At 37.2% G+C, this 24,902-nt stretch overlaps 1 protein-coding gene across 2 annotated transcripts in view; it reads right to left on the bottom strand.

Moving 5' to 3' along the window:
* Window positions 1-24,902, bottom strand: part of HEATR5B (HEAT repeat containing 5B) — a 122,614-nt gene that overhangs the window by 31,117 nt on the left and 66,595 nt on the right. For both annotated transcript variants that reach the window (XM_049870227.1, XM_049870226.1), the window contains exons 22-27: window positions 23,651-23,795; window positions 19,950-20,189; window positions 19,056-19,307; window positions 8,713-8,894; window positions 6,420-6,488; window positions 2,091-2,270 (exon numbers count right to left, since the gene is read on the bottom strand). In XM_049870227.1, the coding sequence (XP_049726184.1) occupies window positions 2,091-2,270; window positions 6,420-6,488; window positions 8,713-8,894; window positions 19,056-19,307; window positions 19,950-20,189; window positions 23,651-23,795 (1,068 nt within the window). The remainder of the gene's footprint in view (window positions 1-2,090; window positions 2,271-6,419; window positions 6,489-8,712; window positions 8,895-19,055; window positions 19,308-19,949; window positions 20,190-23,650; window positions 23,796-24,902) is intronic.

Raw genomic sequence — 24,902 nt, 5'->3', positions numbered from 1 at the left:
CACCACTATATTCTCAATTGCTAGCCTGGCACAGTTGATGCTCAGTAACATTTTATTGAATAAATCACAGAGTGGGAGGTAAGGAATGAGAAAAGTTAGTTCTAGGTTTGAGGAAGCCCTCAAAATAATAGTAATTATATTAATAACAGCAGATGACATTCATTGTGCATGTATAACATGGTAAGTAACGTACAAAGTCCTTTACACTGATTATCTCATTTAATGTATACCATAAACCTTCAAAATGTGTACAATTATCCATACTTGAAAGTTAAAGAAACATGCTTAGGCAATTAAATAACTTGCCCAATGTCACACAGGTAGAAAGAACAGTTATTAAATATTTACATAAACCCAAAGATTTGAAAGTAGCAATCTGAGGAGTTACAAAACTAGCATCTTCTGAGTGAAAAAGGAGGAGCAAAGATAAGCCTTGAGTAGAGCACTCTAGAATACACTGAGCATCTGAGAAGAATGATACAGGAGAGGAAGCTAAGCAGAAAAAAATATTCCTATACAATATTAAGGGCTAAGTTTGAGGTGCAAATCATTAAATTATAGCACCAAGTTACACAAAAATAAGAGTACCAAATAAAAGCGTTCATTATTAATTTAGTTACGTGAGGTTCTGATCTAAATTTTAAAGCAATCATTTATCTTCCATTGAGTGCCAGACACAATACTTGGCCCTTTTATATACATTCTATTAGGAGAAGATATTATTTCCATTTTGTAATGAGGAAACGGAGGTTCTGAAAGGTTAAATCACTTGACCAAAGTCACACAGATGGTAAACTGTAAAGACAGAACCTGTTCTTGGGCCTCTGACTCAACACTTAATGTTTTTTCACTGAACTACACCAAACTTCTAGGAGGTGAATCAAGCACATATGCAAGTCAGCAGCGAACTAGCTAACTGACAAACGATCTATGACCATCAAACTACAAGACCATCTCTATGTTTGGGGATGTTAATGAATATGGCTGGAGAATTAAGAATAATTTTGGAGTCTTTTTGTTTTTTTTTAAATCACTAAATTAGCTGAGATTCAGTTTCTATCAGTAGGAGTAAGTTTTAACTGAAAATTTAGATACGTGAAAAGTTAATAAAGCATTTGTATTAGTTTCAAAGTAAGAAAACAGAAATGGTCATATAGTAACCTTTTTCTTATACTTTGCATATAAAATCAGAGATGTGCATCAATTTGAGAAAACAATCATTTTATCAATAAGAAAAATAATGAATTTTATCAATAAAAACAAAAAATATTATTTTACTTGTCTAAGCCACAAATGGCTGAGGGGTAAACACTCAGGGACACTCTATTTGAAAGAAAGCTTGATCTATAACCTAAAAATTAGAGGGAACTAACTTTCCATGATATCTTATTGAGCTCTACATTTTTTCTTCTGCTTAAAAAAAGAAGAGGTCCTTTAAACTATATGGGCATGCTTTGAACCAGTAATTCCTTATTCAGTGGTCACTGGCTGCTGATGCCGTGGAAATATGGAAGTGAGATATTGGGTTGGCAGAGGAAGAAACAGTTATTTGAAATACCTGAGGTCAAATGATGAGAATGTGAAACCAACTGGCAGAGGAATTTAGAAAAATGAATTTAAAACAATATAAAGAAAGTAGCTGTCGGAACGAAAAAGGTAAAGCTAGCTATTAAACAAATCTAGCAGTCTTAATATCAATAAGTGGTGGCAAGTATCCTCAAATTTAATCAAGTAAAAGATTCTTGGCATGAAATATTTTCTACTATTTATATTTGTGGGGTTTCCTTGCCTCATTTCCAAATAGTAAGTAAAGATAGCCCTTCCTGAATATAAAGGTTTCCCAAAGCTAATGAAGAAATATAATTTTCAAAGGTTTAATAGGAGTTCTTTTAAGCCATCAATGTACATGTGTTTCAGTGATAAACAGCAGATAACAGATTTTCACAAAATAATCCACACTAAAGGTTTTTTTTTAAAAGGTTAGTTTTAAAAAACAAAATTCAAATCAACAAAAAATTTTTACCAAAAGGAACAGAGGAACATTTTCTCATGGATGGAGAAATGATTAAAAAACAGTAGGTCACAGTTACCTCTGCCCATGCTTTGAGAACAGCCAGCTTTTCCATAGTTGTGGCGCTCTCTCGGTAGAGCTGGCTGGAAGATCCTTTTCCGGCCTGAACTTTGTCCAAAGAAGAAACCAGCAGATTGTGTACTCGACGGAGGTCATTGAGATCACTCACAACTCCACTTCCAATCCATGTACTACATACCTAGCCAAAGACAAATTAAAAAAAAAAAAAAAAATTGTATATAAACAAAAAAGTAACATTGTATATTTGAAAATGGAAAAGAGATGCTTTTCTTTCTTAGGGGAATAAAAACAAAACAAAACATCCCAATACTATGCTTTTTTTTTTAAATGACCAATCAGCAGTGAGCACTCTACAATCGAAGTGTAAGGATTTTAATTGCATTCCTATGTGTAAAAACAAAAGAACACACACTTATCATGTTTCCATTGTCTAATTTAACAAAAATTTTAACAGAAAAAGTTCCTCCCCAAATCAGTTTAGTTGTGAATAATTCTTAAATGCAACAAAATTTCTGAATACTTGCCACAGGCAAAGGGTTACACGAGGTGTTATGGAAGACTTTTGAGAGGTCACAGCCTTGAAAACCCTATGGAGTAATTCTACTCTGCACACGAGGTTGCCATGAGTCAGAATCAACTTAGTGGCAACTAAAAACAACAGCACACACACACACACACACACACACACACACACAAAGCACAGGGATAAAACGTAGAACCTGCCCTCAAGTAAAAGAACAAATATTGAGTGAACACATGGAAAAGTTTTATGACTGCCGTAGTAAAAAAATGTCCAGGGGAAGGTAAAGAAGGGAGAGATTAATTCCAGCAAAAGAAATGGGAAGGTTTAGGTACTAGCTGTTTGTGTGTACAGACATGGAGGAGTTACATGCAGAAGAGATGAGATTAGAAAAGTTAGGATCAAATTATGGTAGAATTTAAATTCCATGTGAACTGAATTCAGACTCCGTTCTGCAGGCAATCATGAGTTACCAAGGCTCTGAGCAGGGGGATGGTATTATAAGAACTGTGCTTTGAAAGTATTGCTCCAGTACTTATAGACAGGAAGGGATGTATACGGACTGTGCGCAACGCGTTAAGTGACTATTATACTGCTACGGATCAGAGATGATATGCATCAAGCTGGGAATAGAATGAAAAAAGAGAGGCATCTGAGACAGATTTGGAGTTAGAAATCACAGGATTTTGAAGCCAATTAGATATTTTGAAGGAGTGGGGGCAGGGAGATACAAAAGGAGTGAGGAATCCAAAATTGCCAAATTTTGATTGCCAAACCTTTTAAGTTAGCTGAATAGAAGGACTGTTACACTGTTGCTTAGAAAAGGAAAATCAAAAGGAAATGAGAAGGTAAAGAGCATGATTTTGATTGTGAATATTTTGACATGTTGAGTTCAAAGTGACAGTAATACATTCATAGTGAGACATTCAGCAGGCAGGTGGAAACCTGGGTCTGGAATTCAGATGCAAGGTCAAGGGTAACTATGTAGAGTTGGGAAACCTCCCAGCAAAGGTAATAAAGTAAAGCAATAGTGCTAGGTTCAAGGATTGAGGGGAAAAAAAGCTTTAAGGACTGAACACAGGGAAAATAGTTATACTTAAGGGACAAGTGGAATAAGAATAAGCAATGAAAGAAATTGAAAAGAAAAAGCCAGAAAAGCAAACAGAAAATCAGGCAAGTATGGTGATTATTAGAACCAAGAAAAGATTGTCAAGAAGGCAAGAGTGGTCTGATTGCCAACTCTAACCAATAATAACCCTCACTTTCTTATATGAAACTGTTGGGCTGGCAAGTGTTTTACAATTCCCAGCTTTTTGGCAAAAGGTAATAAGGTACATAAATCTCATTAAGGAATACTGCAAACAAGATGTGTGGCAATGCCTCATAATTAATGCATGAACATTTCTGTAATGAAATATATTAAGAGGAACACTAAGAGAGATTAATCAATGCTAGAGTCTCAGCTTCCGGTCAGGATCAAATGAGACCAGGTCAGCTCAGGTTTTGTAGCCAAGTGTACCATGAAAAAACTTTTGGTTTTCAGGGCATTTGGATTTCAAATCATGCTTAATGGACTGGCGTTCCCATATTTAAAACTCTTAAAAGTTGAGAACATTTATATAAACTATTTTATTCTCTTATAATCTTAGTTTCAAAATGTTCAACTTCATAAACTACAGTTAATAAAAATTATTAAGGACATCTCTTAACTGATTATTATCAATTAAAACATACTGATGGCAAAATAGGGTGCCAGCCAAAACAAAGCTGAAAATACAATAAAATTTAAAGTGAAAAGAGATGAAATGCAAGTCAGGAAAGAAAGAGGTGTTATTCCTGAAGAAACTAAATATATTGGAGAGATCAGATAAATATTTCTGTAAAATTTGGCAGAAATGTAACAGTAAAAGTTGGGGAAGATAGTAAAAGATGCAGGATTTGGCCCTAAATTTGCATTGCAAAAACCTAAGTACTTTCGCCACTTTAAAGAAACTGAAATTGCAAATTGCAGCTAACACACTACGGTTTGGTTTATGAAGCCAAAGCAGCACTGTATCGACAAAATCATATTCAAAAAAGATGTTTGCCCTACATCAAAAGATTGGTGAATGAATAAACATTTATAAATTTTAAGCTGAAATAAAATACTCAAGGCACACATTATCTTTATGATTGACTTTAAGTTTTTTTTTTTTAATGAACCTATTGATTACTGTTTCCAATTGTGTGACGCTGAGGGTCTCTACTGTAATTCCTAAGAATCACCCTGATTTGAAGGTTTCTCCTTGTAAATTCTAGTTTATTTTAGCACACATGTTGGGATACCATGTTTCATTATCTGCTCAGAGTCAACTCCTTATTTTCCCATAATGCAAGGAACTTGCAGCCCTCTGCGCCACCTGTTTCAAAAACAGGTTTCCTTCCAGGAAGAGAAGGAAAGGAAGCTACAAATTTAAGCCTGCCACTAGAAAAGAATGTTCTTATAGAAAAAGAAGCTGAAGCCAATAAGGAAATAAGAGGTTTAAGGCAAATTCAATAACAGGAAAATCTTCATACCACTCATTCACAAGAATTCTAATAGACTTAACTTTTCTAATGATAAGGAGCTTTACAGAAGGTTTTGTCTGTTTAAACACTGCTCTGAAACATTATCATGACATTTATCTACACATGACTGTCATGGGTCCCTGCTGGCACAGTGGTTAAGTGTTAGGCTGCTAACCAAAAGGTTGGCACTTCAAATCCACCAGCCACCCCTTGGAAATCCTGCCGGGCAGTTCTCCTCTGTTCTATAAGTCAGAATTGACTCAAGGGCAGTGGGTTATTTTTTATGGTTTAATGATTTTTACAGTTTGTATGTCAATATTCCAAAACAAATTGCATATTCTAATCCCACAGTTTGTATTTCAAGTACCATAATCCTACAACGTAGCTCTAAAACAAGGCTCCCTTTTAGGTCTCTGGTCTGCTCTTGCTGGAAGGAATTCATTTCTCTAAAGGCCATAATTAAGGCAGCAGCCTTCAGTGAAATAAATCTTAACAACAGAAGGAAGAGGCAAATCCATTCAGCCACAGAAAGGAAAAAGTAACAATTTCAAACCAATATCTGCCTGTAGGTCACATGAGGTTTGACCATGGATTCTAAGCAAAAAACACCGATCACAACGCTGTACTCCAGAAAACTGGGAAGGAAAGAGCTGCTTATTTTCTGTCCTTATATAAGCAGAATGTGGTTTTCTGAAAGATTACAGTTTAATGCATGAACTTTTTCAGGATGAGGCATATGAAAAAGAGGAACCTATTAAAGGTGTCAAAGCATAAGTGTTTTTGATGGTTTTATGACTCTACAGATACAATAAAGTGAGGCTAATCCTGTGGGATTCATTTTGCAATGGAATTTCCATACTGTGAAATTCTGTTTGAAATAACTTAACACCTAGAAACTACTAGAATTTTTACAACCTCTGGTCAAAAAAAAAAAAAAAACTTTTATTAATTATAATTATTATACAGTCTTTAATTATTACAGATTTTGAGATTTTACTTTTATTTTAGCCTCTCTTACGATTTTCCTATGTCTGTTTACCTCTGGATAATATAAGAGCTATGTACTCCAAAGTCATGTCCTTAGCTATGACAAAAAAAGAACTCTGATTAGCAGTTACTACTTCATCATATGATACATAATAAAAAAGGAAACTGCCATTGTTGTATTTCCAAGATAAAAATAAATATTATTTGCTTTTTCATGTTGTCTTTCTTGGAAGTGAAATTTTAAGATATCTATGTCAACACTATTTTTCTTACCTGGCAAGCTTTTGCTATTATGTCTGATGGAGTATCTTGTGAAAAAGCTGGTCTTAGAGCTGCTCCCACCTAGAACAATGAATACGAGGATTTCATTTTTAAAGATAATATTCATGAAGCTTATTTTGGTCTGGAGATGAAAATACACAAAACACATCTCTTTTCCTCTCCTTTTCATCACCTCTCCCTTACCTCTCTTTTCAGTTACAATAAAGTTAACCACACCATTTTTATTTTGCTTTCCAGGAGGTTATCAGTATCAAATCTATATGAATACTATACCAAATTGACAATTAACCTTGTGTCTTTTCCTTTGTTTTTAATAGTAAAGATTTTTCCAACAAAACCATGTTACCAGAGGTAATACAAAATTGCTATTCTACCTCTCAGTTGTTTTTTTTTTTCCTTAATATATTTATAATAGCATTTACCTCAGGAGTGAATCATATACAACTGGGATCAATTCCTTTAAGTAACTGAGTAGTACTAAAACTTCACAATCACTAAAAAACCATAGAGATGATTTTTACCTCAAAGAGTGATGATTTAAGAGAAGATTGCTCAAGAAATAAAAATGTACGTACCGCTGTGAAGGAATACGCGCTTTAGATTGAAATAAGCCAACATCAGTCATGGACTTTTAATTGTATTAGTAGATTTAATATCTATGAGTTGAATAAAGGAATTACTTGTTGCCATCAAGTTGACTCTGACTTACAGTAGCCCTTATAGGGCAGGGCAGAACTGCCCCATAGGGTTGCCAAGGCTGTAAATCTTTACAGAAGCAGACTACCACATCTTTCTCCCTACCGACCTTCTGGTTAGCAGCTGAATGCTTAACTACTGTGCCACCAGGGCTCCGTAATAAAGGAATTAGATGCAGTCAACTCCTAAGTTGAGATTTCTTCCCTTCACTAGTGATCTGGTCAAGTAAGGCATATCAACAGCCATGGGAAAATGGATCAAGAGTCCCTCTCTCTGGCTAAAAATGCATGGCAACTAATCCCAATACAGGAGTCTGTATTGGATCCTGTACTGAAGGAGAAAGAATACCATCAAAGACATTACTGGGTAGACTAACAAAACTGAAATATGATAAAAAAAAAAAAAAATTTTTTTTTTTTTATGATAGATTATATAAAATCAATATATCAATGTTGAATTTCCTAAAGTTGATAACTGCCCTGTGGTTATATAAGAGAATTTCTCATTGTTTGGAAATACAGACTAAGGTGTTTAAGGGTGAAGGTACCTGTAAAAAGTTAATTCACTCTTAAATGGTTTAAGAAAAAAAAGGGTGTGTGCATATGTGTGTAGAGGGAATGTCAATGTTAAAACACATAGGGCATAATTAACAATTGGTGAATCTGGGTAAAGGGTATAATAGCTTTTTGTACTATTCTTACCACTTTTCTGTAAGGTTGAAATTATTTCTAAAAAAAAAAAAGTTCCTCATTCTGAAGGTTGGGTATTTGGGAGCAAACAATTACATATAGGTTTTCTATAGTCACCTGGGCTAGACGCTATAACTTCCTCACCAATACTTATGATGAAAACACAACATATTATCCACATCTGTTATGTTGTGTATGTCTGAGCAAAACTTTTAGGTAAGCTTTTAGTGTGTCTGGAGCCAAGACTTTGGCATAAGCACAGCAAAAAAAAAAGTTTCATTATTTTTTTCCTTGTGAATATAATTTTTTTTTCCTTTACATAATCTTCCATTGCTAGGATTAGATTTATTGCCTCATTTGAATAACATAAATACAGCTATAAATCCCAGGAGAAACAAGCATATTTCAGTTTAGAGTGAAATAAAAAATCTTCTGAAAGTATCTAATTCTACAGCAAATATATTACCTACTGTTATTAAAAGTTAATTTATCTTTTAGTATGCTAGGGGCAACTGCTTTTTATTTTTAAAAATGTTCAAGTGTTGACATATAAAAATAATAACTGCAAATCCACAACACTCTTTTGAATGTTCCTTTTATCTTTTCAGCAGCATAGATAACCAGGTAAACACAAGACTGGGAAGCTAGGTTGGAATTTCTATTCTAGTTTTATCACTAATAAGCTGTCAAAACTTAAAAATAGTGACAACAGTTTTACATCATTGTCTCTTCAACTGTGGGTTGACTGAAATTGTTTGACAGACAATGTGACTGAAGATATGTGTCCCACATGAATAAGTAGACTGCGGTGCCAAATACATTCTTCAAGGGAGTCTTTACTCCTTTAATGGTCACTCAAAAGATCAACTTTAAGTTTCTAAATAAATACAGTGCCTCACATTAGCTTGATATTGCTCCAGAATCACATGACCTGGAAATTCTGGCTCAGGCACAGAAGCAAACTTCTTGATAATGTCTTCAAGTGCTTGGAGACCAGCCATCCGCAGCTGGTTGCTATGGTCAGTTGCAGCCATGAATGCCATGCGAATCAGGTCAGAGAGATGAAGTACTAACAGGTCATCTAAAAATAAAAACAGAGGCAACAGAAAAAGTTTTCCAAAAATAAGTATAATAACATAAAAATATGAAACTCTAAACAAATTTCTAATAAAAGCTTTTTTGATCCATATATTTTGCTGTGTTTAAAAATAACAAAGATATACTTTCAAGAAAACTTTCATATTAATCTTTTAAGAACACTAGCAAACCTTTGTACAATATGGCAACACAGATGAAGTTACAGGATACAAAGTGACATTTGAAGTAAAATAATTAACTTTCCCCAAACTAGTTTGTAATTCCTAGTTGGTAGATTTTTTTTTCTACAAAAGATCAGATAGTAAGTATTTCTGGCTTTGCAGGCCATATGGCTTCTGTCACAACTACTCAACTCTACTGCTGTAGTATGAAAGCAGCCATGGACAATTCATATACAAATGATTATGGCTATGTTTCAATAAAACTTTATATAGAAAGGGGAAATGTCTTTTTTTTTTTAGTAAAGGGTGTACTGGATCTGTCCTAACAAGCTGAAAAGCAGGCCTTGAAACAATTCAAAGTAATTTAATCATATCCCAGTACAAGGTTCAACAGTTCTTAAAGGAATAAAACAAAATCTAGCATAAACATCCTAACATGTGCAACGTCTGACACCTAATAAAAAATTACAGGAATGAAAAGAATTAGAAAAATATGTCTCATAATGAGGAGGAAAAAAAATCAATGAACAGAAAAAGAACCAGAAATGAACCTATAACAGAATTAGCAGTGACCTTAAAACAGCTATTAGAAATGTATTCTGTACGTTCAAGAAGGAAAAGCAAAAGCATGAATGCAGTGGGAGACAAATCAAAGTTAGAAAAGATGCAAATGAGACTGCTAAAGATAAAAAAAAATATGAAATAACAATACACTGGATAAGATTAATAGTGATTCGATACTGAAGAAGAAAAGATCAGTGAACTTAAAGAAACAGCAACAGAAATTATCTAAAGAATTTATCAAGCTCAGGGAACTTGAGTTTTTCAGGAGGCTGTAAGACTCTTATTTTTTGATTTCCCTATCTGAGTTGATATCTGGTTTCTCTGCTCTGTGTTCAAGTATTGTGTTCATATCTGATATTATTGATTTTCTAACCAGAGAATTCCCTTTAGTATTTCTCGTAGTTTTGGTTTGGTTTTTGTAAATTCCCTAAGCTTGTGTTTATCTGTAAATGTCTTAATTTCACCTTCATATTTGAGAGACAGTGTGGCTGGATATATCATTCTTGGCTGACAACTTTTCTCTCTCAATGATCTATATACATCATCCCATTGCCTTCTTGCCTGCATGGTTTCTGCCAAGTAGTCCGAACTTATTGATACTCCTTTGCCTTTTCGCTTATCCCTGGTTGCTCTTCAGATTTTCTCTTTATCTTTGGTTTTGGCAAGTTTGATGATAATATGTCTCGGTGACTTTCTTTTGGGATCTACCTTGTATGAGGTTTGATGACCACCCTGGATAGATATCCTTTCATCTTTCACGATGTCAGGGAATTTTTCTGCCAACAAATCTCTAACAATTCTCTCTGTATTTTCTGTTATCCCTCCCTGTTCTGTTATTCCAATCGCTTGCAAGTTATTTTTTTTGATACAGTCTCACATGATTTTTAGGGTGCCTTCATTTTTTAAAACTCTTTTATCTGGTTTTTCTTCAAATATATTGATGCCAAATGTGTTATCCTCCATCTCCCCAATTCTGAATTCCAGTTCCTCAATTCTGCTCCTCTGACTTTCTACTGAGTTGTCTAATTCTGTTAATTTTATTGTTAATCTTCTGAATTTCTGAATGCTGTCTCTCTATGGATTCTAGCAGCTTATTAAATTTTTCATTATGTTCTTGATTAATCTTTTTAATTTCATCTGCTTTCTCTGTGTGTTCCTTGGCTTTTTCTGTTTGTTGCCTGATCTCGTTCCTCCTGTCATTCCTGATGTCGTGAAGAGTTCTGTATATTAATCTTTTGTATTCCACATCTGGTAACTCCAGGAATACATCTTCATCCGGGAGAGTCCCTGACTATCTGTTTTGGGAGTCTGTTGAAGCAATCCTGGTCTGCTTCTTTATGCAATTTGACATTGACTGCTGTCTCTGAGCCATCTGTAAGTTATTGTAATAATTTATTTTATGTTTGCTCACTGTATCCTAGCTTCTTGCTTAGTTTTGTTTTGTGTTTTAGGCTATTAGAGTGAGCTAACTTGATTATTGGAGGCTTTGAAGCACTAATGTCCTCTTACTAGATGGCTAGAGCTGTTACCAGGTTTATGAGCCAACGAGTCTATTCACTATTCTTGTATAGATTCAGCTCAGGTGTCCTGATACTCGGTCACCTAGTGTGTGGTGTAGGCTCTCATCTACTATCTTAGAGGAGCAGTGGTCATGGTTGTGTGCACTGGTTTCTGCTAGTGGCAGGGGGTCACACTCTGAGGACAGTACAGTGCTGACAGCCTTCCCCCAAGTGTCAGTGAGGAAGGAGTGTCTGTTCTCTAGAGCACTCTGGTGGATGGGTTCTGCAGCTGTACCTTAGGCACTCAATGCATATACCTGTAAAGACTGGTAGGCACCACTATCCTCGGAACCCTTTCGCAGGTGGCTAGTTGGTGTGGATGGAGCCTTGAGACCTCAGGTCCCTCCTGTGGGTAGGTGAGGGCCCTATTTAATAGGCAGAGCAGTATCAGGCCTGCAAAACCTGCCTCTCCACCGCACAGCTGAAACAATTACAGTCAGACCTCTAAAGATTTGCCCTTGCAAAATAATAGCCACCTGGATCCATGTAGGGGTGAAAGCCAAAGTCTGTGGCTCACTTAAGCCTGGACTGGAGCTGCTTCTGCTCTGAGCTTCCAGATTAGGGGAGTCGGGAAGTATTTCTCCCATTTGTTAATTCGTTTCTTCTCCCAGGCCAGGAGAATGGCTCAGAGAGAGCACAGCAGGTTCTATTTCAGGCCCAGGGAAATCAACTGTTAATGAAGCAGGCTGGGGCAGAGGGGGGAGGGATCAGATAGACAGGAGTACTTTCAAAAGAAGGAACTATTAGATTCACAAGGTATATTAGACAAAATCTGAGCTAAAACATCACTCTATTTTATCTCAGATTCCAGAGGCGTGTGTAGCCTGTGTGCGGTGGCTGGGTCCTTGCCGAGATTGCCCCGGGGAGTTAGGGCTGCATCCCACGTTTGCCTTCTTTCACTGAAACAGCTTTGTCCTAAACTCCACAGCCCGTCCTGTGGCCGTCACACCAGGTGGCCGGGGTGCTGGCACTTCGTTTGCCTTCTTTCGCTGAAGCAGCCACTTCCTAAATGCCACGGCTAGTCCCGCTGCAGACACGCCACAGGATCAGGGGTGCGTTGCTTTGCTTGCCTTCTTTTACTGAAGCTGCCATGTCTCAGGAAACTACAATCAGCCCCGCCACCGTCTGCCAAAGAACGGCGCCAAGGAACTGAGGCGCTGTGCGGGCTCGGCAACTCGTTGCTGCTTCTGCGCTCTCACCCTCCCCCGTCGCTCAGACTGATTCCTTAATTCTGCGTTTGATGCTCAGAGTTCACAGACTGTCATATATGTAATCAATTCACTTGTTTTTTTGGGTCTTTGTCGAAAGAGGGTTCAGAGGAAGCTTGTGACTAGTTCGCTGTCTTGGCCCCACCTCTGCCCCAAATCATCTGTAAGACTCTTAAAGTCTTTTTGAAGCAGTGGAAATGCTATGGCTCAGAAACAAACAGCTGATTCCCAAGTAGCTACTATTTACACAGGCTGTGTTGTTGTCGTCAAGATTACAAATTTACAAACTTTCCATTTTTCGGGTGCTTGCCTAAAATACTGCTTTTAGAATCTTAAATTTAAAAGGAATATCTTTCGGTTTGGGGGTAGGGGCAAGGAGAAGGGGGGAAAAATCTAGCTAAAAGTCCTCAGTGCTTCCTCACATAACTGAGGAAGGAAAAAATGCACCATCAATAAAACCAGCTATAATAAACTACTGCTAGAATTGGAGAGGAAATTTCCAAGGCAGAAGGAACTGAATTAAAAATGGCCTATTCACATTATGCGAGCCCATAATATATAAAATATTCTCCACAGTAATAAAAATACTCATTATTCCTATTGCACTCTGTCACCTAATTCATAAATCCTAAATTTTGTTTTGTTTTTAAGACTATATCAAGCTACCAAACCCCAAACTAGGCAACTGTCCCTGGAATGAGAATGCTGCTTTCTTCAATAATCAAAGTGCTGTAACTTCTTTACAAAATCTTTCCCTCAACCTTCCTCAAATCAAGACCTCTCTTTTTTCTAAATCCAAAGAGAAGAGCACCTGAAGGGATGAGAGTGGAAAAGGGTACTGGGCAATGATAAAGAATTAACATAACCACAGCGGCCAACTTGTCTGTCAGAATTTGAAAAGCTTAAAACAATAGGAAACTATATCTAAGGAGAGGGACAGCACGCTCTAACTGTTTCAATGGACAGTGAATGTGCGTGCCACAAATAAATAACAATTTACCCGAGGAAGCGATCTACCCAATACCATCCGTAGCCCACATAACAAATAAAAAACAATTATCATATGACACATTAAGGACCCCTGAGCCAAGAGACCGAGTTGTTAGAAAAACAAGATCACCCAATCATAATCTTAATTCTTTGTCTTTAGCCAATCATAGCCTGTAAGTATTTTACTCATAATAAATCGGCACCTGTCAAAGTGGTATAAAAAGCACTTATAGATCGCACTCCTTTGGATTTTGGTCTGTTAAAGCCTGAGTGCTTGCATCCAGGTTTCCATTTCGTTTTCTGATGTCACAATAAAAATCTCTGTTAAAGAAGGCTTTGGTGAAAGTTGTTTCTCCACGACGGCAGAAAGCCCAAAACGTGGAAGGATTTGGGGGCTGACAGAGGTTTATCACTTAAACCCTGCAGAGATGACATGGCCTAGTGGGGAGCTAGTAACTGGCTCTGCTGAGCTTGGGTAGCTCCATGCTATAGGCCACTGCAGTTGGTTGCAAAAGTCTTTGGAGCCCTGGTGACACAGTGGTTAAGAGATCAGCTGCTAACCAAAATGTCAGCAGTTCGAATCCACCAGCCGCTCCTTGGAAACCCTATAGGACACTTCCACTATGTCCCATAGGGTCGCTGTGAGTCAGAATCAACTCAACAGCGATAGGTTTTTTTTTTTTTTTTTAAGAGGTTTATTATATTCTGGGAGTAGTAGTTCCCTACAACTAAAGCTCAGTAGATAGGGAGATGAGGATGATGGCAGAAGAGCCTAGATAACACATTCATTGGTTCTATTGTTTCTCACATACCCTGCCATGATTGTTCAGAATCAGAATGGCAGGCAGAACAAAGTACATCAGGTGGGGGGAGCTGTTATATCAGCTTACCATGCAGCTGCAGATGTGAAATACCCTAGTAAATGACAGAGTATATGAGTTAATCCACCCCCCCAACACAAACTCTACCCACTTTGTGAGCAAATTCCAAATATGGAGAGCCTTCTCTTCTTTTGAGGATATATAAACAAATAAGCTTATTATGAAGAAATACAAGGGTGAAGATCCTAAAGATTCAGAGACTAGCTAACCTCTGAAAATAATGTTCTATATAAACTAGAATATTTAGAAAATCATTTGGTACCCTCAATAAAATGTAAAAAGTCATGGCTGCTATGGAATAAGCAGAGATAACCATAAAGAACGAGAAGGTTATAATGGAGGTGGAAGAAATATAGAAAATTATAGGAAAACTAAAAACACAAAAGCAGATTTAAGATCCACAAGGAGGCAGAAAAGAGTAAACAATTACCAATTATATACACAGAAAACTTGTGAGGATCTCTGAGAATGCAGGTAAAAGGACAACAAGATACACACACACACACACACACAAAAATAAAAACAGTTAAATACAAAGGAAAGAAAGCCAATCAAAGGTTTTTCACAATTCCTTAAATATGGTATGCGCATTTATGCTTCCATTGCTTTACAAATTCTCTTATTCCCTCTGCTTATAATAAAGCAGTATGGTAGTCAGAATAAGGGCCTCAAAGATGTTCATGCCCTAATCCCTGAAACCTGTAAGTATGTTATTTTACATGGTAAAAGGGACTTTGCAGAGGTGTTTAAGGCTGTGTATCCTGAGATGAAGAGATTATCCTATATTATCTGAGTCAGCCCAATCTAATCACTTTAGTCCTTAAAAGCAGAGAACCTTTGCTGGCTGAAGTGAGAGAGAGAAAGAGAGAGAGAAATGTGGCAACTGAAGAGGGATCACAGAAAACCAAAGATGCTAGCTTGGAGATAGAGGAAGGGAGCCAGAAGCCAAGGACCACGTTATGCAGAGGGAAAGACAACCCCTCTAGAGCTTCTGGAAGAGAATACAGCCCTGCCAACATCTTGATTTTAGCCCAGAGAGACACATGTTGGAATTCTGACCTACAGAACTATAAAATAATAAATTTGCACTGTTTAAGCCACTAAGCTGATAGTGATTATAGTAGCAATGGAAAACTAATACAGATTTTGGTTCCATAAGTGGAGTGCTGCTGTAAATACCCAAAACTGCAGAAGTAGCTTTGAAACTAGGAAGTGGGCAGAGGCTGGAAGAATTTTGAGGGGCATGATAGAAAAAGCCTACACTGCCTTAAATATACTTAATAGAAGAAATATGGATGCTAACAACTCTTTTAGCGAGGAGCATGTGGGGAAAACCTAAATTGTCTTAGAGAATACTTACCATGTACAAGACTGTCAGTAGGAGTGTAGACGTTAAAGGTGTTGCTGGTGAGGGCTCAGAAGGAAGTGAGGAACACACTACTGAAAATTAGAGGAAAAGGGATACTTACTATATAGTGGCAGAAAGCTTACTAGAATTGTATCCTGCAGTTATGTGGAAAGTAGAACTTGTAAATGGTGAAACTGGACCTTTGGGTGAAGAAGTTTCCAAGCACATTGTGGTGTAGGCTGGTTTCTTCTTGCTACTTTTATAACGTGTGAGAGGAAAGAGGTAAATTGAGGGGAAGACTGTTTAAAAAACAAAATAAAACCAGGAATTGAAGATTTCAGAAATTTTCAGCCTATACAGATTACAAGATGCTAAGATTGAGAGATTCACTGTAAGAAAGCTACTGTAGAGAAGAAGCTGAGGGTGTGCTTGTACAACCTTTTACTAATACCTCAGAACGAGGAAAAGGTCAGACCATTCAGGCACACGAGCTCTTTGAAGAGAATAAGGCTGTGACTCACAGATCCTCTCGATCAAATCAGAAAGCATCTAGAAAGCTCGGGAGCACTGCCCCTCAGCCATCTCAGCGGAAGCCAAAAAACGCAAATGAAATTATCTAGGAAAGATCTGTAGAAAAGCCTCTTGTCTAATAGCGTGAATCCCTGTGATATACATGGGAGGCTCAGAAGGTTTTCCAGAATTTACATCAGCAGAAACACTACCACCTTGGACTGAAAGAGAAGGAATATGAAATTAAAGATGACAGGCAGTCTCACAAAACACTACAGGCAGAAAACAGGCTTATACAACTACTCAACTACAAACAGATGTTCCCTTTCATGAAAAAGGAAATAGGATGGGAAGGGCAGCACCTTGAACCACAAATGACTAATTTCAGGCCTTAATATCTAATGGAAGTTGTCCAGCTGAACGTGAAAACTGCTTGGGACCAAAAACCCATTGCTGTCGAGTCAATTCCATAGAACTGCACCACAGGGTTTCCAAGGAGCAGCTGGTGGATTTGAACGGCTGACCTTTTTGGTCATAGAACACCTTAGCTCTCAACCACTATACCACCAGGGCTCCTGGCTTGGGGACCAGTGATTCCTATTTATATTTTCTGCCCTTTTGAATCAGAATGTCTATAACTTTTATCCTATGCCTGTCCCACCACTGTGTTTTAGGTGCAGATAACTTAGAATTGTGCCCCAGGATAAGCCAGACCTGATTTGGATGACTTAGAGGGTAAAATGTAGGACTTTTGAGATGATGAGATTTTGGACTTTAAAATGGTGCTGTAATAGGTTGAGACAACCTATTAAAACAACAACAATCTAATCAGAGAAGTTCTTCTCTACTATTTCAGCTTCTAACCAAAACCAAACCCACTGCTTCTGAGTTGAATCCAACTCATAGCTCTATAGAACAGAATAGAATTGCCCTACAGGGTTTCCAAGTCTATAAATCTTTAAGGAAGCAGACTGCCACATCTTTCCCCCACAGAGTGCCTGATGGGTTCGAACTGCGTACCTTTCGGTTAGCAGCCGAGCACTTAACCACTGTGCCACAAGGGCTCCTACTAGCCAACAATCCTTAGAGTTCTTAGACTTGTGGATTCATCTGCCTCAGTTGTTTTCCCCCTGTGACTGGGCATTGATTCTGTGTCTAATCTGCTCTTTTTAATAACTCAAAAGTGATTAGGTTTAGGACACACCCGACACTGATACAACCTCATTAACACCACAAAGAAACTCATTTCCAAACAGGATTACATTCACAGGTAGAGAGGTTAGAATTCCAACATATATTTTGGGAGAATACAATTCAATCCATAACACCTCGAGAGCCTAAAGGAACACAACTCTGATGACAACTTGATTTTGGCTTAGTGAGACTCATATTGGATTTACAAACTACAGAATTGTAAGGTAATAAATTTGTGATGATTTGTTACAGCACCAATGAAAAACTAATACAATCACCCTCTCCACTTCTGACTGTAAAACTTTTTCTCTGCCTTTAAAATCCAGCTTCAAAATCACCTCTTTTGTGACGTATCCCCTGGGTCTTCAGGAAATGAATTTCACTTTTTTTATTTTTCCAAATTACTCTATCATTTGAACATACCATAATTATCTGAATGATAAGTCAGACTCTCTGTCTTCTAGAGTAGTTCCTTAGGGATACAGACTATACTTTTTTTTTTCTTTGTATCCCTGATTGTAGCAAATAATAACCAAAATCAAACTCGTTGCCATCAAGTCAATTCCAACTCAATAGCGACCCTATAGGACAGAGTAGAACCACACCATAGGGTTTCCAAGGCTGTAATCTTTATGGGGAAACCCTGGTGTCACAGTGGCTGCTACTCTGTCTTATAGAGTTGCTATGAGTTGGAATCAACTCGATGGCAATGGGTTTGGTTTTTTTATGAAAGCAGACTGCCACATCTTTCTTCCAAGGAATAGTTGGTGCTTTGAACTGCTGCCTTTCAGTTAGCAGCTGAGCACTTAACCACAGCGCCACCAGGGCTCCTCATAGCAAATAACAGGATTCAGTAAATATTTGTTGAATACTGACATAAATGAACACACTGTGTTCATGACATATTGTGTTTTGCTGATACCCTATATTCAGATTCACATTTTATATATGAATACAACTGTTTTTTTGTTTGTCTAGTTATTTTTTTAAATTTATTTGTGAGCTCTGCTGCTTTGTATATAGAATAAAAATAATCTGGAAAGAATTTTTAATTTACAGACATATAATCTGTCTTTGGATATTTAAAAAAATGATAAGTGATGAAAAGAAAATAAAGTACAACTTCTCTAGTCTCTTCATCTGTAAGGTGAAGCTACTGGACTTGATGATCTCTTTGTAAATTTCCTATAATATCTGATCCAGGAGGTATGTGGTATAAAAAGCTTACAAAAGATAAGAAGCAATGAAGTATTTCACTAATGAATAGTTTTCACCTTTTCAAAAATACCTAATAGCATTTCTGAAATCTGAGAGTTCTAAATCTGCCTTAAAAAAAAAAAAGAAATCTGCCTTGGAATTCATGAATTCTGACATTCTCCATGGCTGGGATAGAAAGCTCACCTTAGCGTTTTGCTATCTCTTTTACACTGAAGGGCTAAAACTAGGACAATTTAACTGAGGAAACATACGTAAGCGCCGTCATTATCCCAGTGGCAAGTTATATTTACAAACATACACACACTTATCTTTGGACCACCTTCTTCACGTTATCTTCCAAATACGGATCAGAAGGTGGATGGACGGTATAGAGACAGGAGAGAAAACTAAGGTAAAAGGCAGGGAACTTAAAATAACTGAAAGGAATAGTTTAAAGCATGTCTTATAGTGGGAAAATATTCCAAACTTATAAAAATATATCAGGCAAAAGAAGTACTGGTTTTAAATTTACTTGTGGGGTTTCGTAGTTTTGCAGAACGTGCCATGGCAAGATCAAAGTGAGCCTGGTCTGCATTCTCACACAAATTGATGATTCGACACAGGCAGTCAGCAGCAAATACCCGAGTGGCCCAGCGAGGTGCCACAAAGGGCTTTGATTTATCTTCTTCACCTAGTGTGGTAAACATGGTATCATCATCCATCTCATCTTTCTTTTCAGATTCTTCATCTTTTCCACTACTTAAGAGAGTTGCAGCACTCATATCTGTAACAAAAATATAAGCATACTGTAACAATATCACACTTAGCAAAAAAGATGCTTTAGAGATAGCATTAATATTAAAAGACTTCTAATTAAAAAATGACTACATTCTCTTTCTCTAGAAAATAATACAATTCTCAAGTTTATTATTTTCTTAAACAAATACCAAGGGAAGAATAACATAATGCTAATTTATATTTTTCACTAGTTTTGTATACTATATTCAGCCACAGAGTAGCTTAGGATTTTATATATAAAAATTTAGTTTCAACTTAGCTATTTTCCAAAAACATATAGGAAATTCATTAGTTTGTAAGATAATTTAACCTTCAACATTTTTACAGGGATTTACAGGTTAAAAGGAAACCCTGGTGACATAGTGGTTAAGTGCTACAGTTGTTAACCAAGGGATCAGCAGTTCGAATCTGCCAGGTGCTCCCTGGAAACTCTATGGGGCAGTTCTACTCTGTTCTATAGGGTCGCTATGAGTCGGAATTGACTCAACGGCAGTGCGTTTTATAGATTAAAAATTATTAGCATATTTAAATGTAAACTCAAATTTATGGATATACACCCGCCCCCACATATCTGAAATAAAACCATTTTCATTACTTTAAGAACATATTTAGTATATTAAATACGTACCACTAGAAGCTGCCAGAACATCTTTACAAAGCATTAGCCAATGGGACAGTTTTTCTATTGCCAGAGATGAAAGCATATGCCCCAAAGTGTCATGAATATCAGAACATAATTTTCGATCTGTCTCTCGGTCTAGCATTCCAAAAAGAAGTCCTTCAAGACCAGTTTCTGTTACATTAACACCTTGGTGTCTGCAACGGATATCACTTCGAGAACTAACCCCAGGTGCAAAAGGATTGACATCTGAAAAGTAATATTTACAAATGAACATCTATAGGGTTTTGTTGTATACTATAGATAAAAATTATGGTAAGGCCATCTTAATTCACAACAGGAACAAAACCAGGCAGCCATATATGCATTTTGACATGGTCTGGTCTTCAATTTACATGTCTTTACGATTTTTAAAAAAATTTTTACTATGCTTTAAGTGCAAGTTTACAAATCAAGTCCGTCTCTCAGACAAAAATTTACATACACCTTGCTATATATACTCTAGTTGCTCTCCCCCTAATGAGACAGCACATTCCTTTGCACCCTCTATTTTCGTGTCCATTCAGCCAGCTTCCGACCCCCCCCCCCGCATTCTCATCTCCCCACCAGACAGGAGCTGCCCACATAGTCTCATGTGTCTGCTTGATCCAAGAAGCTCACTCCTCACCAGTATCATTTTCTATTCTATAGTCCAGCCCAATCCCTGTCGTGAAGAGTTGGCTTTGGGAATGGTGCCAGTCTGGGGCTAACAGAAGGTCTGGGGACTATGACCTCTGGGGTCCTTCTAGTCTCAGTCAGACCATTAAGTCTGGTCTTTTCACAAGAATTTGGGGTCTGCATCCCACTGCTCCCCTGCTCTCTCAGGGGTTCTCTGTTATGTTCCCTAGGATTAAAATTTAATCTGACAATAAAGGTAAGACCCTGCCCTGATATTTAAGACTGATTATTATAAGCTATTTTACACAATTCTCCAGAGAATGCTCAATAAATATATTTGACTAACAAAATATATGTGGGAGAGAAACATACTTCTAACAATTCTGGCTCATGGCACCCCCATGTGTGCTAGAGCAGAACTGTACTCCATAGGGTATTCAATGGCTGATTTTTGGGAAGTAGATCATTAGGCCCTGCTTCTTAGATGCCTCTGGGTAGACTCAAACTGTCCCTTTTGGTTAGGAGTCAAACGTGTTCACCATTTGCACCACCCAGGGCCTCCAATTATCAGTGGATTGGTATTCTAAAAGTTCATTTAAAAACTTGGAAAATCTTTCCAAGTACCATACAATCAAAAGTAACATTATTATGAAATAGTGGTTAAATTTCTTGCTTAATCCAAAAATCTTTTTATAAGCAGCAGAAGTAGTACAACTGGTAGCATTAAGAATGAGTACTATGAGGCTCTCTGAGTTTGGAGCCCTCTGAACCCCAAAGGGAGTAAGACAGAGAGATGTAGGCTGAAAGGTGGCTCTTACAGTTGGGTTGCCCCAAAGACAGAATAAGGGGAGTTTGCAGAAAACAACCACAGTGAGGGGAATTCAAAGATAGCACACAAAGTAGAAAAAGGGTTCCAAGGAAAAAGGACAATACTAGGGAAAGATTAGGCACAGAGGCTTTTTTCCCACTTAGCAGTACACAGTCAACATTTTCACATATGAGAAATCATGTTTCTGCAATGTGAATTTTAATTCATGTAGCAAACCACTAAACTAAGTGGACATTAATCACTGAGGATGAATTCCTAAAAGGTGAACTGCCAGGTCAAAGGGTAAGCACATTTTGAAAACTTTGGGGACACACTGTCAAACAGCCCTCCAGAAAATTCACACCATTTTACATTTCCACCAGCAGTATAAGAAATTTCTCTTTTATTTATATTTCCCCAACAATGATTATAACCATTATTTTGAATCTCTTGGTCAGTTACACTGATGAAAAAATGTTATCTTATGGTTGTGGTAACTTACAATTATTTAATCACTAGAGATTAAACCTATTTTATACATTGGTATTTCTTATTTGATAAAACATCTGTTTATGTGCTCTACTAATTTTTACAGGTGCAGAAAAGAGTTAACCTAGAAGGCTTGAGACTGGCAATAGACAGGCCCACCCCAGGGTGGTGGCTGGGAACTTGGATTTCAGAAGGGTTCCTAGCATTCCCGGATAAAAGTGGCTCACTGTGCCTAAACTGTATGAACAATATGGTTTGTGCTAAACACACGCTCTCCTTCTATGAATCTGAAATTTTGGGACATGCTGGGCAGATGGTGCCTACATGACCAGCCTTCAATAAAAACCCTGGGCACTGAGTCTCTAACCAGCTTCCCTGGTAGACAACACTTCACACGTCACAGTTCGTTGCTGGGGGGAATTAAGCACGTCCTATGTGACTATGAGTCGGAATTGACTCAACAGCACTGGGTTTTGTTTTTTTTTATGTGACTCCACTGGGAAAAGACTCTTGGAAGCTTGTGCCTCCAGCTTTTACTCCGTGCGCTGTTTCTCTTTACTGATTTTGCTTTGTAGTCTTTTCTTTCACTGTAATAAATCATAGCTGTGAATACAACTACATGCTGAGTTCTCCTAGTGAATCATTAAACCTGGAGTAGTCTTAGGGAGCCCCAACACATGAATTTGTAAGAGCTTTTTTTTATATGTGTGTGTAGAGTAATAAAGATATAATCCTTTGACATACACTTTGCAAATATTTTTCCTGTCTTACTTTGTCTTTCAATTTTGATTATGGTGACTGACTTGTAGAAGTTTTGTATGTATTCAGGAGAGTTATATAACTATTTTTGTTGCTATTTTCTCTCCAAAAAGCAAAAAAGTTTACTGGTAGACTTCTATGATAAACTTCTTTCACATTCTACAATACAGGATGCTTATTAATAGAGCTGTTATTATATGACACTAAAACTGATGCTGTCTTGCTTCTAAGGTACCCCAACGAATTCTGAGCATTAGAAAATTCTAGTCAGTAAAAATTTTCTCTCATAATAGGGGAAATATCTGTCAATTAAGCTCTGAAAAAGCCCCAAACCACTTATCTGAGGAGAGCTAAAGACTAGCTATTAGTTCAACGCACACAGAAAGAATGCAGAAAGATCCACTTTTTTTTTTATTGTGTTTTAGGTGATAGTTTACCACGCTAATAGTTTCTCATTAAAAAATTTATGTACAAATTGTTCTGTGACATTGGTTGCAATCGCTGCAAAAAGATTCACCTTTTGCTACCAAAATATCTACTGATATTTCATTGTTTTTATTGGAACTTTGGTCTCACTTTTCTTAGAGGAAAAGTTATAACACAATATGTTAAGCACCAGACTGGAAGCTTTCAGATGTTTCCAAAATAACATAGTTTCTCTTTTCAGAAGTCTGCTAGTGATACAGGGCAATATTCCTAGAGTTACTCATACTTGCATACCTAAAACATCCTCAAGGGATGGCAAAAGATCCTGATACCAAATGCTATTAAGTTTTTATTAAGCTGCAAAAATTAAAAAAAAAAAAGTAAAACTGCAAAAAAAAAAAAAAAACAAAAAAACACTGGAAGCTTTAAAGTGATAATGGTTTTATTTTACTTAAGAGTGTTATGAAATTTTACCATATTTCAACATAAAAATGTTACTCAAAAACTAATATTCATTTGAAATGTGAAAGCATTTAAACAAAAAAGGATATTGACCAATAATGTAACTTACTGACACCGCTGCTTTCTTTGTCCCCTGCATTTTTTGCCAGGCTCATGGCATATTCACACACTTCAGCGGCTTCTCTTTGCGCAAGTTGCCGGAGACACGCCACAGCTGCCCGTCGAAGCAACAAGTGGGAACTACACAAGTGAACCTGCAAACAGTAAGAATTTTACGCACAGTTGTTTAAAAAGCTGTAATTCTTTAACATCACTGGCCCAGTGAATAAACACTGATACCTTACTTGTGAAGAAGCTTTTCATTTAACAACCTCACCTGTTTAAAATAGGGCTATTAGAAAAAAAAATATTAATAAAAATATAAATAATATTTTAGTAGCTAAAATAGTTGTCTTAAGACCTGGGCACTAAAGTTCATAAAATATACTTAGCTGAAAGCTCAGAAGGATCTTCTACACATCTTATTTTATACATGGTTTACTAAACTTTGTAATCTCAATGCATTTTCTGAAGAAATCACATTTCATGTATGTAAGGTAACTGCAAACGGTTAACATGCACAGCTACTAACTGAAAAGTAGGAGGTTTCTGTCCACCCAGAGGAACCGCAACATAACGGCCTTGTGACCTACTTCTAAAAAAACCAACCGCTGAAAATCCTGTGGAGTACAGTTCTTCTCCGACACACAGGGGTTCACCGTAAGTGGGAACTGGCTTGACAGCAACTATTTTTTTTAATTACATATGCTGAACAACTATCACATAACACAACCATTTCTGCTGGCAATGACTGCATAGAAATGAACATAAAATTTACAAAAATTTAATTTGAATAAACAAGGGACCAGTCCCTGGAAAAGGACATCATGCTTGGTAAAGCAGAGGGTCAGCAAAAAAGAGGAAAACCCTCAAGGAAATGGGCTGACACAGTGGCTACAACAATGGGCTCAAGCACAACAATGACTGTAAGATGGCGGAGGCCCAGGCAGTGTATCGTTTGGTTGTATGAATCAGAAATGACTCAAAGGCTCCTATTAACAACAATGTGTAGGCTATGCTTCAGCGTGTCAAAAGATCTAGTCAATACAGACAGTATGAGGACTTTAGGCAATGTGGAATCAAGACAACTACCGGAATGGCCCTTTTTCTCACCTTTAACCTGCCACATCTCCTTCCTAGCTGCCTGTAACCTCACCTCTTATGTCTTTGGATGAGGTTCAGAAAACATGCCCTGTAATAAAACCTTTGATGCTCTGTTAAGGAAATCAGATTGGAGACTTTATGTTAATATATATGAAATT

The sequence above is a fragment of the Elephas maximus genome, chromosome 26 (assembly GCF_024166365.1).
Source record: "Elephas maximus indicus isolate mEleMax1 chromosome 26, mEleMax1 primary haplotype, whole genome shotgun sequence".
Taxonomy (NCBI): domain Eukaryota; kingdom Metazoa; phylum Chordata; class Mammalia; order Proboscidea; family Elephantidae; genus Elephas; species Elephas maximus.
The sequence above is the reverse complement of the archived record's forward strand: the minus strand, read 5'-3'. Positions and strand labels throughout refer to the sequence as shown.